The sequence below is a fragment of the Amphiprion ocellaris genome, chromosome 16 (assembly GCF_022539595.1).
Source record: "Amphiprion ocellaris isolate individual 3 ecotype Okinawa chromosome 16, ASM2253959v1, whole genome shotgun sequence".
In the NCBI taxonomy this organism is placed as follows: domain Eukaryota; kingdom Metazoa; phylum Chordata; class Actinopteri; family Pomacentridae; genus Amphiprion; species Amphiprion ocellaris.
In genome coordinates this window covers 3,322,405-3,342,338 of record NC_072781.1, presented here as the reverse complement: position 1 = coordinate 3,342,338, position 19,934 = coordinate 3,322,405, and the positions used below count along the sequence as shown (strand labels likewise).

Here is a 19,934-nt window from a genome sequence, read left to right as displayed (position 1 = left end):
TTTTGTGAATCATTGACACAAACAAGAAATAGAATGTTAATCAGAGGTGATGGTGTTTGATTTTTTTCAACTTTATGCAACCCTCATTGCATATAATTGCATTGAAAAGAGTTTTTGATTTTTTTTTTTTTAATAGTTGCAGTTGCTGCATTTTTTTCTGATATATTTGTTTTTGATTAGTTATTTGATGCTATAAAAGGGTGTATGTCACCATTTTTGAAAGTCAGCACCTGTAGATCTCTGTTTGGGACCTAATAGCCCTAATATTTCTCTGTCACAAAATGAACTAAGTTTTTAAATAAAATATAATAAATGAAGTGTAAATACTTGTGTAAAGTGTCACTTTGGCCTACACAAAAGTTTCCTGCAGAAACCCCTGTTGAGTTATTAGAGGTTTGTTCAGCAACTTCCTGTCTGAATTGAGCTGTTGAAGGTTGATAAGATTCCTTGAATAATCCCCCGAGTTCTCTGATGGTCTGATAAACTCAGTAGTCAAAGTTGTTTTTGTCTTGTTTGTTGACTCTGTTTGGTGTCTTTTTGTCTGTCCTGACAGGTAACCTTGACTGGGTGGGGAACGAGTTTACCTTTAATGCAGGAGCCGGCCTTGTGATCAGTCAGCCAGAAGGCATCGAGGAGAGGAACTCCACAGTGGTGGAGCAGCTACAGGCTGCATTCGAGCGGGACTGGTTTTCAAGTTACACCTGCTCCCTGCAGGCTAATAAAATCCCTGCTTGCAACAAGCACCAGATGAACAGGCGGGTGCCACTCAAAGCCAGCCACCTAGACAGTGGACCAGTGCCTATCAGAAAAGGGCCGCATGATAACAGACCTGCACCGATGAAGAACCGTCACAAAGTTGATAGACAGACATCAGACAAAACAAGACACCATGATGACAGACTAAGTAAAGTTAGTCACCAAGACCTGGCCAATGGACTTGTGCCAATTGTGGACAGTTACCAAGAGAGGGGTCAAGTCAAAATGAGCCACTTTGATGATGGACAGGTACAAATCAAAGGTAGCAACCACGACAATCCAACAGATCTACCCAGTCAGTCCACTGAGAGCAGCGGCTTCAGAGAGATCTTTAACGGATCTCTGTGACTGTAAAGCATTGTGGGTTTGTTTTCACCAAACAGCATCTGGAGAACTGCTGTCCTCCAGGGGCAATGGACTTCTATCAATGGATCTTTGTAGCATTTTATTATTGTCATTTTGTAGAAAACTAAAACTTTGAGGATTTAAGTGTCATCAGGTTTGCAGGACTTGATCAAGGACACAGAAGAACTTACGGAGGAGAGTAAAGGCTCCTTTGCAGTCAGGCACTTCTGGCGATTCATGAAGGATAAAGAATGACTAATTTATATGCGAATATTACCTTACAACCTTGCGACTTATTTAATCTTTTTTCTGTCCTTGTTGAGGTCTCTCATGGAAAAGGGAACACATGAAACTATATTGATTGCCTGAGCATTAAATGTCACTTCAGCCATTTGTGGCAGTCATTTATCACCCTTAAAAAGGGGGAATAACACCTGCATGCCTGTGAAGAGGCGATGCAGCATGTGTTGCTACAATTCCTACAACAAATATAAAAAATATTCTGCAAATAGTTGAGATTTACCACACAGCTTTAGTTGTGGTAGATCTCTTATTGCCTCTCCGTAGGTAAAGCTTTGGCCTCATGTAAATAGTTATGTGCATCTCTGGCTGTATTCAGACTGAGCTACAGCACATTAAAACGCTTAAACTTCAGCTCTCTACACCAACCAGAAAGTCCTTTTTGAAAAGTCCAGTTGAATGACATTAATGGAAACAGACAACCTTATCTGACCTGTCAATTAACTGTTAAACCCTGAACACTGGTTTTACTACTCTTGTATTGGAAACAACCCCATTTAGAGTAGGGGATCTGGGGCCCTAAGACATTGATCAAATTGTGTCTACCATGTTTCACTGTCATTACCTTAAGTACCAGGAAACGGCTGCAAATGGATGCATCACTCCACCGCAGGATGGTGCATATTAAAATGAGTCTCTTTACGGAGGCTGTGATTGAATTAGATGATACATCTGTTGTGCTGTGGCCATGCATTCCCCATCAGTCCCTGCTATTGAAAAAACTACAGCCTTCACTTGTTTAAATCAAAGAAAGGTGTGGTGTTTTTTCCCCTAGAGGAAAAGGGGCTATTGATCTGAAAGGACCCTTACAGATAATCATTGCTGCTTCCGCATACAAATCTTGGAAAAGAGCAGGAAGAGAATGGTTATCCATAATATCCTTCCAAATGCAATGTTGTGACTTATCGAACAAATACTGAAGGAGCAGTTAGAAGAAGGGGCCAGAGGGTCTCTGTTGTCAGCCAAATCAATACAATGAATTTTTAACAGAGCTCGACAGTTGTTGCAGTTTAACCTCAAGGACATTTTGGCCTGTAATGTCATGCTTGTGACTGATTATACCGTATATTCCCTTTACCACGCAGAGGCCGAGCTAAAATTATAGGATTGTGAGCGCAGAATAATTAATCTACACTGGACTCAGATGATTGTAGCAACTTTCACTTGCTTTTGAATGATTGCATGTCAGTTTACACACGTTTTGCTACAACTTTTAACGACGATGCTTGTGGGGTGTATAATAATGTAGAAGTATTTTATAACTTCCAGAGCCAATATTTGGAGCAAACATGAGAACTTTACCAGAGAGAGCTACATAGTGAGGTTTTTATCCACGTTATACAGGTTGTTATGGTTAGTGCTTTAATGTGAAAGCAGCACGTTTTGTCTGAATTCATTCAACAGGATGAACATTTGAAAATGTCATGCTGTCAGGAAACTGGAGCTAAAAGCAGAAAGATTTACAGACAGTCACTGTGGTTGACAGAAAATACATGGGTGGTTACTGATTGGTCATTTTTTAGAACAAAAACACCAAAAACTCCCTGTTTCTAGTTTCTCGGTTTTTAATATTTGCTGGTCTTTTGGGGCTTTCTAAGATAACAATATGTAAGTTTTTGGACCTAATTTGAGCTTGAAAAAATTACAAACAATTAAGCAATTAATCAACAGCTTAATCTAACAAAGCTCTTCATTAACTGTGGCCCTAAAATAATGCAGGGTTTCACCACTTTTCAGAGCATTTATGTAAACAGTATTTGTGCCTGGCCTGTTTGTGCTGAAGGTCGAATCTAAGCCACTGTACAGATGTTGTCAAAACATGTTTCTTATATATAGCAAGAATGTGTGAAGCCAAATAACTGATAGTAGTGAAAGATTAAAGAAATGGTCAATCAGAGACACATCATTTCACAGCTGTAAGCTCATCACTATGGATAACTTCTGCCATCTAGAGGATGGCATGAAAAATTCTACAAATTTCAATGAAAAGCAAATGGAATTCAACCTAATAGAGAAAGTTTTGGTTCTTTCAGTACCCTAAACCTTCTTTTTTATGTTTAAAAGAACCTTAAAGAGAAGTCTACTTGCTTTTTACTGAAGCTTGCAGGATTACTATGACCTGGATGGCTGATCTGTTGCAATATGATTTAATTTCTTATAGTCAGCATTGATCAAGTACAAGTTTATCCACATTATTTACTGATTATACACACAGATGACAAATTAAAGGAAACAATCTAAGCCCTTGACCCCTATAGTGAGAAGATCTAGTGACTCTTGCTGGTATAATTTTGGTCCACTTGTTTCTTTAGTGGGAATGTTCCCTGGAAATCAATACAAAGTTGTTACCGCCTTTATAGGATGAAATATTTTATCCTGTTGGGAGGGGTCTCTTTCAGGATGCTACAATCTAAAAGTCACAAGGGGGGTCACTGAATGGTTTGATGAGTATGGAAAGGATTCAGTGTGAGAATAAGTTTTGAAAGAATGTTGTTCATCCTTCCAGAGACTTCTCAAAATAATGATGCACTGAATCTGCTCTGGCAGTATGTGGTAGCCCAACACCTTATGAAGGTTTTTCCTTTAATTTGTCATATGTCTGTGTGCCACTTCATTTAAAATATAAAAAGGAATGTTAGTAATTTTGCTCAAATTTAATATAAAATTGGAATTTTCATCAATGTTCTCAAGCAAGAATAATGTAATACTAACATGCAAAACAAACAAAAAAAATCTTTCCTTTGCTGCTGTGTGTGTATCGTAACACTTTCTCCCTCCTTATGAGCCACTAATTCATTGATAATAATAATCCTATAGGACTAACACAATTACCAGTTCCATCTATATATTAGTTTCTGCATACAGAATGAATATTATATATTGTATGTTATTATCTCAGTAATAACATCCACATGTTTAGCACTATGTCTCCTCATTGTATCACTAATCTGACGGCTGGACTGGAGTCAGATTCACTAGTTTACGCTGCTATTATCTATGATTGTGAAACGGAGTGCAGGAATGCTGCTAATGCACCTTCCAGGGTCTATTATTTGTTTTCAGACTATTTTGATCTTGAAAAACAGTGACTATTTTCCAATTATTGTTAAGGTTCCAGATTATTTTAGCTATGATCACAGAGAACACAGATGCCAAGGTTTGAAATCAAACAGTTTACAGTTTCCTACTTGCTAATTACAGATTCCAAGCAAAAACAAATTTATCTGCATCACTTCTTCTGCGTTGTATGTCTGTCCATCCCTCCAGGGATTTTAAAGAAAAAGCTGAGCAATTTCTTGGTGAAAACTGTGTAAAAATACTATTTTTCTTGAGGTCTGAAGGGTAGATGGGTTTCGGGAAGATAATATAAGCTAATATTTCGGAGAATGGAGCACTATTACTGAGGGGTTCATTTTAAATACTCACCGTAAAAGCTTTTTAATGTTGCCTTCCTTTATTTTGTTGACTTTTTCTGGCATCACTGCTGTTTGCATGCCCTGCCTTTACGAACTGTGCACAGTAGCTATAAGCCTTTCTAGAGATGATGCTAATAATGAAATCTTATATACCTTTAAAGATACAGAAGGAATGTATATTTATTGAATACCCTTGTTAATGCACTCTACTGAACTGTCCAATCATTCAAGTTTTTACTCTTAATAAAAAATAAGTATCTTAGCTTTTCGTGTCTCAGTGTGGATGCGTTTGTCTGTTTAGATACAAGCGACTTGGCATTTTTTTCCACACAAGCTGTTAATTGAAGCAGGGTGGCTTACCTCAGAAGGTAATCCTTAGTACAGGGGTCCCCAACCTTTTTGAACCTGAGAGCAACTTCAAGGGTACTGAGTAGTATGAAGGGCATCTTGTTTGATACAAACTTCCTCAATAGCAAACTTGCGCCATCATCTTTAAACAATAATAATAATGAAAATAATATGTAAAAAGACTGTCTGATCACATTTATGTTAATTATTCCTTACAATAATTATTCACGACGATTTCCACAACAATGACGGTAGGAAACACACACACACACACACACACACACACACACACACACACACACACACACACACACACACACACACACACACATATGGAAATCTCTTCCAATATTTAAAAGTCAGGGGTATCCCATCTCTGAAACTTTTGTAAATATCTTTCTTGGCAGTTTTGTATGAATCAGCATATTTGCAGCATTTTGTTCAAAATCACACCAGTTACATTTCTGTACAAATTGTCACTTCTAACATTTTTAGGAAATCATTAACTGTCATCAAATCATGCTTCATTTATACAAACTACTACCTTTGTAACATTTTTGAACAATTCATGAACTCTGTCTCATGTTTGTACAAATTATCAGTTATGTAAGAAAAAAATCAACTCTTTCACATTTTGAAATGAATCCTATCACATTAGTACTGATCACCAGCATTTTTCACCAGCATTGCAACATTTTTAACAGATCATAACAACAAATCATTAAACGTTTTCAACAAATTATTTTTCACATTTTTGTGTAATGGCACAGTGTTTTGAATGACAACATGTTTTACCTCTCTCTCTGTCTGTAAATGTGTGCTAGTGGGAAGCCTGGCATTGCAGAGCTCATCGTGTCTTACCTTTACCTTGCAGCTCACAGTTCAGATGGTTCAGTTTCCCAGTGATGTCCGTTAAAAATGCAAGGGCAAGAATCCATTCAGTGTCCTCAAGCAGCGAGGTGTCTTCCCCTTTGGACTGCATCAACTCTTTGATTTCGGCCAACAGTGACAAAAAACGCTGCAAAACTGGTCTCCTGCTGATCCATGGGGTTTCTGTGTAGTAACAGGTCACCATGTTCAGCCTGCAGCTCCTCCAGCAGCACCTTCAATGTCCTGGTTGTTTGGCTTTGGAGCCATTTATGATCTTCACAACACGAGTCATCACATGATCAAATCCGGCCACTTTTGTACATACATACGTCCTGCTGGTGAATGATGCAGTGGTAATGTAGGAATGTTGGGAAGTCTGGATCACCTCTGCATCGTACAATGGAGCCTGCATGGCGACCGTCATGGAGGAGCCCTGTCCGTCGTAACTAAAACAAGCTTTTCTAACGGTACATTTACATTTCTCCACGAAGAAACTTTTCGTTGCGTAGTAGATGCCAAAGATGCCTTTAAGTCCCGGGCTTTTCTGTCCGTAGTGCGCATCCAGTCTATGTGCGCTAGCAGGTGGCTAGTTAGCATGGAAGCTTTGTGGTGGCTAAAGTAGCGTCTCTCCACATTGTGCAATAGTCGCCCAGCAAATAGGACACATACATTTATCTTTCACTGTCGTGAAAAAGACCTCTTCCTCCCAGTCATCGTGAAAATAGTGTTTTCTCTTTCACTTCTCTGTCATGTTTTGGGGTGTAAAAACCACATTTAGCTTCCCAGTGTTTGCGTCCGGACGCTGCAGCAAAGAGTGACGTGGTGGTTTGACATGCGCAGTGAACTTTGACTCGGACAAGGTCAAAGTTCATTTACACCGAAGACGTTTTTGTTTTTTAAAAAAATTATCATAAATATTGTAATTTGAAATCCGCATTAATGTAAGTATTTTTGATTTAAAAAGAACAGCAACTAATTTTTTATAAGGAATTTCATGGTGACTAGTGTTATTTTTAGAACATGTGTTGCGGGCAACTCACATGGTCTCTGTGGGTAACCAGGCGCCCGCGGGCACCGTGCTGGCTACCCCTGTACTAGTGTGTGGTGATTGCTGGGGTCTTCTAAGAGGAGGAGTCGTGGTGGACCAATCCGATGTGTTAGGAGGCGGGGAGGACCAGGACTGGGAGCAGGTCTGGAGCTCCAAGTTAATCACCCCTCATGAGTTCCAGGTGTAATCTGGAGCTCAGACTTCGGCCAGGTGTAGTCAATCACCTCCCCACAAGTCATCCAGACACAGAAGCTGTGCAAAGTCCAATTCCAAACACACATGGCCACCACAGGCTGTAACACCCCTCCCCTTAAAATATAAACCATAGGTTTTGTACACAACACAATATCACCACACTTACTCCTTAAGCTCACAGCTGCAAACGCATGGTCCCAAACACAGTGAGACATGCCTAAATGGGTGGTAATGCTGTCAGCTCCCAACCTACCTACAACCAATCAACATAATCAAATTACTAAGCAATTAAATTACTTTACCTGGCCGAAACATGCTGCATTTCTGACAATTCTATATGGGGAAATGAACAGCCTTGGTGGAGTACTGAATTCTCTGAGTGCTTTTCTAGTATTTAGATTGTAATGAATATATAACTGTATTTAAACTTTATTTTGTGTACTTGTATTATCTGCAAAAAATGGTTAAAATAATAATAATAATAATAATAATAATAATAATAATAATAATAATAATAATAATAATAATAATAATAAACATCCTGTAAGGCAACACAACTCATGCAAGTGATAAGTGCATTGCTTTTTGTTGGAATCTAATCTTGGTTTAAACTGAATACATTAAAAAAAGAATGTTTTAGGTCTTTTTTAGGTCTTTTTTTTTTTTTTTTTTTAGGACGAATCAAACAGTGAAACAAACGTGTGATCTGAGTGGCAGCAGTGGAGCCTCCTGAAGGCTGGATGCTACCTGCGTGGCAGCGCGCTGACGTAACGGTTACCCTGACAACCGATTAGGCGTCACCACTTTCGACTCTCAAATTCATGACTGCGCATTTCTGCTCGGAGACGCTCCCGTCCCGTCTGGAGAGGAGACAGACAAAGCCGCCGGAGGGACTCATGGGGACTCGTCTTTGAAGGACAGTGAACCAGATGTCTTTTCCCACCTGTCCGGCCCGCCTGTGTTCGAGCTGTAGCGGAGCAGGACGCGCCGACCTGAACGACAACACCGCCGTACCGTTGCTAACGTTACCCTGCTGCGGCCAACATGGCTGAGGATGACAGCGAGTGGGTGGTGGAGAGCATCGTGGGATACCTGGGGAGTCCTGAGTGGGTTATTCCTGTCACGGACTTTATGGAAAACAAATGCACAGGTACAAAAAAAATAAGCTCTCAGTCTTGTGCATGTGAGAAAACAATGCCTCTCTGGAGCTGTGCACCGTTAGCTCGGTGGCTAAGCTAACGCTAAGTGGTAGTTGTTGTTGACGAAGCTAGCTGTATTTATATCTGATCGTTTCCACATATTGTGTGATTTAGAGTCAAGCTATTAATTTAACTTGGCTACCTTTTCATAGACAAAGAACACAGGTGAAATCAGAAGTAGCTAGTCATCCCATATTTAAAGAAACATCAACAGAACTAGCAACACTTAGCAGCCAAACAGTTGGTGTTTATTAACTTTGTGTGTGCATTTTAACACGTAGACAGCATACACAGCTCGACAAATAAAGATGCCTTAGAATATGTTTGTCAAACATCATCTCTACACATAATTAAAATCCAGGATTACTATTTTTTGTCGTTATTTGTTTCAGTTTTCGATGATGAAGATGAAAATAAGTTGTCATACACAGAAATCCATCAGCAGTACAAGAAGCTGGTGAGTGCACATGGATAAGACATGCTAACCCAAAGCTGTACACTCATCCAGAGTGTCTGGTTGTCATGCATTGGCTCATGACAACATTACTCATTTGCAGTTTTATATTGCTGACCTGTCAGACTGGACTGCTGTAAGCTGCTTTGCTCTTGTAGGTGGAGAAGCTCCTGGAGAATTACATGCAGGAGGTTGGCATCAACGAGCAGCAGTTTTTGGATGCGTGCACCTCTCCTTTTGCCAGGTCCAAAACTCTGCAGGTACTTTAAACTCCCTGTTTGCACAACACGGCCAGCGTGCCAGTTAACTATCCCTGGAGAATGGGATTCCCTTACATAAGCCCCATTATACTGCTTTTTACCTGTTGCCAAGCATGTCTGTTCTCAGGTTCCTCCTTCAAGGCAAAAGTGTTTGGCTGACAAGCAAGAAAATGAATCACTTTGAACAACTGCTACAAATCAATTTCACTGTGGGGGGATTGTTTAAGTTATTCTGATTCTGATCTAAAATTGTAGCTTAGATCTCTCCTATTTTAGATGTGTTACTAAAACATTCTTCTGATTGTATGTTACACAAAGCAATGTTCACACCTCAATCCCAGCAATGCAATTATCGCATCAGAAGTTTTCCTTCCTGCTTTCATACCTGCACATAACTGTGTAAAATATTTCAGTCAAATGTTGCAGTCCATCATGGTCTGTCATCACAGTATGTTTATTTAGCAGTAATTATTGTGGCAGAATATCTACAATGGTTTTGGTGACGTTTGTTCTTCAGTACTTTACTTAAAAAATCCTAAAGGACTTCCCTCTTATTCACTCTCCTGATAACTTTACATAGTTTGATAATGTTACATTAATCTGTAATATGTTCATGCTCACCACTAGAATCTTTCTATTTGGTCAGTTATAGAAATCTCAGCTGTTAGAGGATTTGTTGCTAATTGTCTGCCTATAGATTTTAATTGGCACTGATCAACATGGCTGTGCCAGATTGGCAGGGGTAAAGATCTGGATTACAATGCAATCCTCAGAAGACTTGGATCTCATTATTTACCTCTAAGATAAATAGAGAGGGTCAAGGGCTCCTAAAACAAAAATGAACAGTATGCTTGTTGCTCGTTTGTTATCGGAGAGGTTTGGACTTCTATTTATCCATGCAGAAATGATGGACAAAAAAAAAAAAACTATTTAAGAAGCTGCTGCTGTCGCATTTTTGCCATGGACAACTGGATTCCCAGATACCAGAAACTTTGTCAAGCTCTGCATTAAAATAAGTGACTACCTTAAAATATTTTTCTTGCTAATGGAAAAGAGATGCAAGACAAATAATGAAAAAATAAAATAATAATGAATAAATTCCTTTCATTTATTTCTTTAGTTGAAAGCATATTTAAGATTGCATCTGTCATCAACTGTACTGCTAATGAATGTTGAGTTATACACATAGTAGTCTAGATATTCATTTTTAAAACACCCCTCATTACCCATCATACATCAAGTTTAAAATGTTTTTTTGCTGTACTGCAATGCAGCACCAGCAAATTCTGCATGTGTAATGCAGAAATATTACCGTTTATTTGGTTTATGTAATAAGTGACAGCCTTCTCTGTCATGGTTTTCGGTGGCAGATAAAAGACCAGTTGCTGCAAAAAGTAGATATGCTGATAATGATGATATCAAAATGCTTTTTTTGTCAAAATTTTTCAACAAAGAAAACACATCCACATTATTGAATCACTTGATTTACAGCTGTAGATAACTGAGATACCGTGGACAAACATGAGTGATCGTGCTGTAGTGTAAATGGACCATCTCTGTGATTAATTTAATCAAAGAAACAGGGTTTAATCTCGATTTGGTTATCACAAGCAAAGGGAGAAGTGAAATTGTGAGGAGGGAAAAGAGTGTGGACTGAGACGCTAACTGACCTGTAAATGTTGGTCAGGAACACTTGCCAAGCTTTAGCCTGGATGGGACCTTTGGTTAGAGGGCGGAAGTTAAGGTCAAAGATTAGGCTTAAGTAGCACTGTATTTGCAAACATGGCTTCATTTTTGTAGGGACTTGAGTGCCTGCCATGTTGGAACATCCTGTCCTAATCCAAAGGGGCACAACATGAGCATGGAAGCTCAGACCACTGTTAGTAAAATACAACATTACAGATAAAGTTCTGTAATGGAGAACTGAATTCTTTCAAACTTGTTGCCAAACTATAGACGAGGATGTTAAAATATGTCAGCATCTCTATTGTTTTACTGTGAACTGATGAGACAGACATGCATCCACAAAAGGTCTGGGTCCAGTACAACATCATACACGTATGTAATCTGTATGTAAATGTACTCCATGATGACTGGCATCCAAGATAAGTAAAGCGAGTTATTTTTTGTAAATAGTCCAATAAATTTAGGACACTTTACAGTTAGGTTATTTCATGTTTGCACCCTTCCTCTACACTCACAATGTCTCTCAAAAAAAAACTCAAGTAATGCAGTCATCCCATTATTATATGGTTGTGTTTTGGGTTTTTTTTGTTTTTTTGTTCAGACGGTGTTCCAGCCAGTCCTTGCTACAGATGACTTCCAGATGTTTCGCTCACTGATGATCCAGAAGAACATGGAGCTGCAGCTTCAAGCTCTCAGGGTCATTAAAGAAAGGAACGGTAGGCTGGATTAACCTAACCTACCTATATGTACAAATATCTAAACACACAGAGTGGACGCTCTGAGTAAGATTCCTTTGTGTGTGTGTGTGTGTGTGTGTGTGTGTGTGTGTGTGTGTGTGTGTGTGTGTGTGTGTGTGTGTGTGTGTGTGTGTGTGTGTGTGTGTGTGTGTGTGTGTGTGTGTGTGTGTGTGTGTGTGTGTGTGTGTGTGTGTGTGTGTGTGTGTGTGTAGGTGCTCTACCTGAGTGTCTGACTGATGGTGTGGACGTAATGTCAGAGCTGCAGCAGCAAGAGATGAAGATCCTGCAGGAGGTTCTCAAGTGAGCTGCTTCTACCCTCTTGCTTCCTTCCATTCTATTTAATTATCCCACCAGCTTTCTCTCTCTTATGCGTACACAAAAATATAAGAAGTCACCAATTTTAGGATTTTTAAAGGGTGCCTTTACATAGTTTGCAATAGCTGGAGGTTTCACTGCATGAGAACCACAAGTAGAAACAAGGATTTCATTAGTTTTAGACGTCCTGTAACCTAGACAGGTAGAAAAATAAATTATAATCCACAAATTGTGATGGTCTGAGTCACAATTATGGGTCAAATAACATCTAATCCTTATGTGACTTGACTCTTTTTCTGCTTTATTCTTCCAAAGTATTATAGATTTTTGTTTTGTGTCATGTATTTTGGCTGAAATATCACGATTACCTCAGCATGACATGGGAAAATATTCCTGAAAACATCTTACAGTCAGTATATGTGTATTTATTTGTGATGTTTTTAATCAATTCATTAATTCAGTAATTTTTTTTCCTCTGTATTATACTGCTCTGAAATTTCCACATTTTCTCAATGCACCCGTTGCCTGTATGTGCTCAGGTGTGTCCCAGCTCCTATCCCTGCTCTCTAATGGGATTTTGCTAGTGACAGCCTGGCCAAGTAGAACACACTGAGTCTAATGGGACCGCGGCTAAGCTCCTTAGGGGCTGGCTAATTTCGGTAGGGATTGACACTCAACCAGCAACTGAGAAAAATAGGGTTTTTATCTCCTTTGTCTTTCCTCGGCTGTATATCACCCCTGCATTATCCTACTTCTGGTTTCAGTTAATTTAAATGTGATCTGAAAATCAACTAATTTCAGAGCCTCCCAGACACAAACATGTTTAAACCACCAGATTTTCTTCCTTGATGGATTCTGTGGCATTATCTGTTAATGTAATTTTCTGCAGCTGGCTTCTCTACAAGCACCTGAATGCACCATGAAGGAATTGTTTTCACTAAAGCAGCTGCTTTGCCATGCAACGATAGTTTATATTGAGAATATTAAGACAACTAAATGTTTGCTGTCATGGATTTATACTGCTGATCTCAAGCAAGTTTCAGTTCTGCAAGTTGACTTTCATTGTGCATTAACATGACTTAAATCCAGTAGCTTATGTGGGAGTTTGTGTTAAAAAACATAATACACCAAAGTAAGAGATCCTTAGTTAGATTAAATATTCAAATTATAAAGACTTAGTGAAATAGGTGATGCTACATAAATGGCACAATTGGTGGAAATGCTTTTCTCTCACTGCCAAACAGTTCAGTAATAATGTCAGGCTTGATTTACAGTTAAGGGCTTCGATGTTCTTAATATATCAGTCAGTCCTGCTATAAAAGTCCTCAAAGAATCTCTGACAAAACACAGTCCCAATAACAACATCTCTGTCTGCCTCTGCAACTCAATAAATCATCTAATAAATGCTTTGCATGTGTCTCCACTAAGGCAATGTAAGGTGTGAAATAAATCCAAGGATCTGTGCGTGGTTCCCGGTGATGCCTGTGAGCAAGTCAGGCCTTAGTGTAGTTACCACATGGAATTCCGTGACGTAGCTGCCTTGTTCTAATTTCTACTGGTTTATTTGTGCTGTCAGCCAAGAGCTGATCGGCCATTAGTACCAACTTACCTCTGGATTACAGAGGTTCTTATCACGCGTGAACCACTAAACTTACCAAGTGGGCTGCTAAATGCTGCACAGTAAGACCAGTTCAGGCTTTTCAGGAATGACATTCAAGCATCTAATGTTGTTTAACTCTCCTGCTGTCCTCAGAAAGTCCAAAGAGGAGTATGATGAGGAAATGTCCAGGCGGATGCTATTAGAGGAAGAGGTTGGCTCCACCTCCAGCAGCTGCTCTGATAAGCCAGTGGCAGAGAGTGATGTAGCCCAGAATACCACTTCTGCTCCCAGCCAACAGAGCAACGCTGCCAAGGTGAGGCATCAGGAGCCAAAAAAGACCTGCAGAATGCCATATAAACCCCAGGAGACTTGTCGTGCAAGCCACCACCAACCAGAAACATCTGATTTGAAAAATGATGATGATGTTTCTTCAGTCCTCAGTGTTGTCTTTTATCTCTTTTTACCTCTACATGTTCTGCTTCATGACACGAACTCTTACTGCAAACACCTCTTTCCTCTTCAAGCCCCATCTTTTCCTTCTAACATGACGCTTTCTCCAATGTGCTGTTTATTCCATGCTAAGGTCAAAGCTGAGGTGAAAAGTGGCAACAGCAGCAGTAACGGTCACCACACCCCACTCATGAACGGAAACACTACCACTGAATTTACCATGGTAACTAAGCCATTTTAGTCAGTGACGTAATGATTAGTGCGCCACAGTTTTCTGCCCAATCAAAGGATGCATTAATACCCTTTCAGCTGTAACAGATGGGTCAATACATAATTGAGGGACTTTTGAAGTTCATGGAATATATGTTGCATACATGTTTATTTAAAGTAAAGAAAAAACTGTTTTTCTATTCATTATGATCATGTCTTTACAAATTACATATTTATTTATTATGTAAACAAACACTTATTAATAAAAATGACTGGACATCAATGAAATGTCAACTAAATAACCATCTGAATTTAATACCAACCACCTTCTAATTAGCTAAACAATAATATAATGAGGTCATTCAGAAATAGTTTTGATTGTGTTCTTTTTATTAAGTTTAGATAATGATGACGGATGTTTCTTTTTTGGCAATATATCAAATTGTGTATGGAAAATAACAAATTGCACACCTCTGAAGGAAGTGTGTTAATTCCAGATCACATGACCTGCTCCACATGATGTCATTTCCTCCTGAAGAAAAGACTGGAAAGACTCCAAGGCTTTCTGAGTTATTTAATATAAAGTAGTGTGTGAGTCAAGTGTGGACAGTGGTACTACAGTATCTTTGTAAATAACTTTCAATTTTACTCAATTGTATATATAATATTCAGAAGAATCTTTCTGTAAAAATGCTGTGTGGTGTTTGGTTATAGGCGGCCATGTTGATTTTAGGCCTGAAAACAGCAAAAATGTCAACTATGTTACAAAAAGTCCAGAAATTATATATTGACCCAAATAGCACAGTATCTAAGTGGTTGGCAAATGTACGACTGAGTAGATGTTAATGTGACTCTGAAACCAATTCTTTTGTTAGATTTTTGTCATGGTAGTCCTGGTCTTCCTAACAGGTAAGAATCAGGGGTTTTCTCCAACATGCACTGTTTGATTCACTAGAATTGGCCTGATAAATACAACCTGGGTATCAGTGCATTCTGAAGAGGGCACTTAGTAAACTTTTTTAGTTTCCTAGCCTGTACAGCAGTTAGGTCACATAGTAGATTTGTAGTTGTCAACGTGATACACTATCTTCAAAAGCACATGTAGAATTACTGACAGCCTGGTGAATTCCCAGCATCGGTCTGAACTTGTGCAGTGTTTGCGTCATATATAGAGCAGGTATTAATTCTGAGGATACTCCATCCAGGTGAACAGCAGCCCTGTCAGACCAGAAGGGAGCAAGACAGCTGCTGCAGGAGATGGACAGGTGAAAAGTGCAGCTAACAGCAGCTCCTCCTCTAAACCCACACAAGGTAACACTGCCAGCTTGCCAGTGCACTTTGCTGTTTCATTGGCTTTATTTTAACCTCAAGAAGAATCTGAATGATAGTTTTCAAAACCTTACTAACTGCTGAAGATAAATGTGGGCCACAGGCAACATCTTCAATGTGAATAAAATCTACACTGCTCTATTAAGTGTAGATTAAATGTTCCTACTGTGCTTTAAGTAACCTCTATGAACAGTCCTAATGTTACTAATAAGAGGGTATTACACCATTTTATAAACACTTAACCAACATGAGAAAGCTACAAGTTGTCACAGTGATTTGATCGTATTTGTACAGACTGTGGCAGTAACGGTGTGGAGTCCCGAGTCCTTCCAGCAGTGAGACCTCCAGTGAAGTCCAGTGAGCTCATCAGCAACAGTCACATCAAGGAGCAGAGCAGCAGCAGCCAGACTTCAGCTGAGACGTGTCTGGAGGAGGCACACAGGGAGGCCGGCTTCTCTAAGCCATTTACTGTGAGTCTGTGAGCCTGCTACATACAGGACATTATGATTAGAGGCAGCCAAGTAGGTTCCCTAGTTACAGGTTTATTACTGTTTTTAAGGATAAACTTGTGTGAAAAACAAGATTTTTCTTTTTTTTGCACGAGGATATTGAATTTACTTCATAACAAAATTCAAGTGAAGTAACTTTTTAATGTGGTTATCTCATATTTGTTTATGTTTTCTGGAATTTCCTTTTTCCTTTAAGCCCCTTTCATATTAGCGCTTCTCTCCAATAATCTGTTGATAACTGCACTGCATGTCTGAATGAGCTCTTTGGTCACATATCCGTTAAAGGTGCACCAAAAATCTTACTACAGTTTCTACACTTTCATTTAGCAGCCGTTTTTATCCAAGGCGACGTACATCTGAGAGTAGGTCACATCTAGGAACATTTCTGTATCACTGTCAGCACAAGTCTAAACTGCACACTGACCCAGTATATGATATAATATCTAACCCTCATGGGTTGACAAGACACCAGTATACTAGCATTGCAGCAATACATCCAAAACGCACATCATTCTGCTGCTCACTTCTCAAACTAAATATGTTCCCTTTTATCCCAGGCCTGGCAAAGAAATTCTCCCATGAGAAAGGTTCCTCTTCTAAAACATAGCTCTAGTTTTCATGGTCATCCAACCAAAAGACATCATCATAAACAGAGGACACCTTCCTGAAAAGTACCTCCCTGATATCTTCCTATACAGGACAGTAAAACATAAAATGAACCTCATTCTCAACTTCTCCTAAATTACACAGCAAACAGTCTGTCCTTCAGCATTAAACCTCCCAGTCTCTAAAGCTAACAGTAATGTCCCTGAGTGTAACTGTCCACACTGTATCCATCCTTTATAAGACAATAAGTTCATAATTTTGGTTTATACCAAATATCAACAGGTCATTTTTCTCTACACCTAAGAATCCTTCCTCATCTCCTGATTATCACAGAATAACCTGTTATGAAAAATGATGATGAGTTGAAGTGTTCAAATGAAATAAAGATTTCAGATCATTAGCCCAGTGATGATTATTGGTTCTGTGACTGGACATTTTCTCCAGTCTATTCCAAAGGTGAAGCAGTAAGTGATAACCACACACAAGTGGCAGTACTTCTGGTTTGTGCTTTGATTTTCGGAAGGTGTTTTCAGCACCTATATTGGTCTAAAAGCATCATAGGAGCAAAAGACACTTTCCTGCCAAATTCACAAAACACCTTTCTGCTTCACTTTTTACAGTTTCACATCTATTAAAGATGTAAAGATGTACTTAGATAATTATCATACATGGACAGAATTTTCAGTGTTAAGGAAATGAAAAAATAAATGAGACTGTTATTTGGATAATTTGGAAAACTTAGTGTAGATTTATTCTTTTGTAATTTGTATTTTAGGGGTTTGTGATAAACATGGCTATAACATGTCAAATGGCACTGTTATGATTTAACTTTAACATTTTTTTGGACATATACATATTAAATTAGGTCAGAATCTAGTAGTTTGAATTCTACATACATTTTCCTCCTCCTGATCTCCTCCTCTGCTTCCCTCCAGGAGTTGTCGGCGTCCCAGCAGGAGCAGCTCCAGCAGAGGGCAGCGTACCTCCGTCAGCAGCGAGACAAACTCCACGCACTGAGGAAAGAGCAGCAGAAAACCAAGCAGCCGACCAAACCTGAGGAGGCACCCAGTAGCCCCACACCAGCACCCTCCACCACCCCGGTAAATACAGCCTGCTCCTCCCTGACACCTCCCTCACAAGCTGGAGATCAGTTTCATCTCCCAGTAATCCAGCTCCTAACAGTCTGATGCAACATCCATATTTTTTTATGATCACGTTTTTATCTTTCAGTTCTCATGTAATTCCTATTTCTGCTTGATTTTCTTTAACCCACATTTTACTCTTCATTTTTCTTTCTTTTTTCTTTCTCTTCACTCATTCATTTGGTTCTTTTTCTTCATTTGTCGCTGCCTGTATGTGATCTGGTTCGGCCTGTCAGGAGGTAGCGGGGCAGCCTCAGAGGAACGGGGCCTGTTCCCCAGCTCCTCCTGCTCCTCCTCCTGCTCCTCCTCCAGCACAACACCCCACTAACTCCTCCAACAAGAAGGTGATCCATCGGCTGCTCCTGCCTGATGTGAACACGTGTAGTCACCCCCTGTGTGTTTATCTGGTTTTGCTTTGTAGTTCTCCCTCCTCTCTCTGTAGTACTCTGTCACACAAAATACCTGGAAATCTCCAGTCTGAGCTTTTTCACTCAATTGCTTATTATTTTAGCCATAAACTTGCAGAGAATCAGGTCTCAGCTTCTCTGTGGATTGAAACTGCAACCACTGAAAACATATTTGAATCCTGAAAGCATTGAAAGTAAAATATAAAAACTCATCCTAGAATTCTATTTAGATGTATAAAGTTTTATAGCTGTTTGAAAACCTTGAGCATACAGGTGTAGTGTAGCCATTTTCCTAATACTAGCTGCTTTGTTGTGCGTGCTTGGTCCTGTTTTCCTGCTGCTTTTTTTCACTCCCTCAACACATCATGTTGGTGATTACTAACCCCACCGCCCGTTCTGCTCTCTTTACACAGGAGATATCAGCTGAGGAGCGGAAGAAACTCCAGAAGAGAAAACACCTGGCTGACAAGCTAAAAGAGGAAGTGATCAAGAAGTAACTTCCCCTCCCAATGCAATATTCTCATTTCTATCCACCGGATCTCTTTTATTCTGGTAAACAAACACGAGGCTTCCTTTATGCTGCCCCATAATTCACTGTACAGATCAGGGGTTTTGTTTTTCCAAAGAAAAAGTACGAGATCTTCCTTCTTTAGAGTTTCTTTTCATTGCTGTCTAAAGAGCAAAAAGGTGCATCTTTTTTTTTTTTTTTGAATATGCCAGTATATGACAGTCTCTACTCGTAACAGACCAACTCAAGTACTTGAAGATCTGTTAGGATAGTTGCATTTTACGGGACTGAGAAGGTTCAGAAAAAGTCACGCACAGCTGAAAAGCACACAGGCCAGTTAGAAAACATGCTGCCAATGGTCATAGACTTGAGTGGAGGACCCAAATAGCTTTTACTTAATGTTTTGAGACGTGCCTGGGCTGTGGCCAAAATCACTCTTTAAGTGCACAACTTTACTTTGACACTTTGGAGGCCAGAAAATTTTACCTGCCAAATTTATGGGCAGTTTAATGCCCTCAACAAACACTTAATTGGCACACAATATGCATTTAAATCTTGCACTGTTGTTGAATTCTAATAAGCCATACAACTAGCACCTTTCAGTTTTCTTACATTTTATAGCCAATAGATAAGTCTGCAGATTTATAGTTAACGGTAGTAATAGTTTGTTCCCCTAATTATGTCGCATCAGGGTGCTTCACCATGATTAAATGTGAAAATTACAATTATGCAACACTACGTCTGATGTCTCATTTTACTATTTACAGTGACTATTACGAAGGGAGGAGGAGAGGAGTGATTTTGGACACAGTTACAGGTTCGTTTCTCTGCAGAAAACAGTCAAAATTACCCTAAGCAGGCTGTGAGGAGTCAGACTCAGTGAGTTAACCTGTAATGATGACTAAGGTAATATTAGCTGGACAAGTACACAATCTTATTTTCCTTAGCATTTCCAAAGGGAAGCAGGTACATTGTTTACGTCGTAGCAGCTAATGCTAGTTTTAAAAGTGCTGTGGAAGTTGTCAAGATGAGCATCACGTGTTCATAAAGGGGCCAAGAGAATGAAGAGTGCAGTATTTGTCTTCAAACCTATCTGGAGTCTTCAATTTAAGCAGTCATGATGCACCAGTTTCTATGTAATATTGTTATCATGTATGCTGTTTAATAAATCACATTTTATAGGAAACAACCTGGACTCCAGACTGAATGAATGAAAACTGTAAATTTAATCTGTCGGCAGCTGC

The 19,934-nt window shown here is 39.3% G+C and overlaps 2 protein-coding genes across 7 annotated transcripts in view; both read left to right on the top strand.

Annotated features, from left to right (window-relative positions):
* Positions 1-5,079, top strand: part of LOC111563987 (inactive phospholipase D5-like) — an 84,086-nt gene extending 79,007 nt beyond the window's left edge. For all 4 annotated transcript variants that reach the window (XM_035944960.2, XM_055018766.1, XM_035944961.2 and 1 more), the window contains exon 10: positions 554-5,079. In XM_035944960.2, the coding sequence (XP_035800853.2) occupies positions 554-1,104 (551 nt within the window). In that variant the 3' untranslated portion in view covers positions 1,105-5,079. The remainder of the gene's footprint in view (positions 1-553) is intronic.
* A 2,985-nt stretch (positions 5,080-8,064) lies between these two features.
* cfap36 (cilia and flagella associated protein 36) lies at positions 8,065-19,879 on the top strand. 3 transcript variants are annotated; one of them, XM_035944958.2, is made up of 12 exons: positions 8,065-8,428; positions 8,870-8,934; positions 9,090-9,191; positions 11,479-11,593; positions 11,827-11,914; positions 13,683-13,842; positions 14,113-14,202; positions 15,395-15,500; positions 15,813-15,988; positions 17,569-17,733; positions 18,012-18,119; positions 18,596-19,879. In XM_035944958.2, exons 1-12 carry the CDS (start codon positions 8,323-8,325, stop codon positions 18,677-18,679), a joined length of 1,365 nt encoding a protein of 454 aa, XP_035800851.1. In that variant the 5' UTR covers positions 8,065-8,322; the 3' UTR covers positions 18,680-19,879. The 3 variants fall into 3 exon arrangements, with proteins under 3 accessions (XP_035800851.1, XP_035800852.1, XP_023119061.1); XM_035944959.2 differs by lacking the exon at positions 14,113-14,202; XM_023263293.3 differs by lacking the exon at positions 18,012-18,119 and having other exon boundaries at positions 8,066-8,428.
* Positions 19,880-19,934: the final 55 nt, after the last annotated feature.

Bases quoted from the DNA above. Each gene is read 5' to 3' on its own strand.
- cfap36 (XM_035944958.2), top strand. From the start codon at position 8,323: ATGGCTGAGGATGACAGCGAGTGGGTGGTGGAGAGCATCGTGGGATAC. The intron at 9,192-11,478 runs GTACTTTAAACT...TTTTTTGTTCAG, and splicing joins CCAGGTCCAAAACTCTGCAG to ACGGTGTTCCAGCCAGTCCT. The intron at 17,734-18,011 runs GTAAATACAGCC...TCGGCCTGTCAG, and splicing joins CAGCACCCTCCACCACCCCG to GAGGTAGCGGGGCAGCCTCA.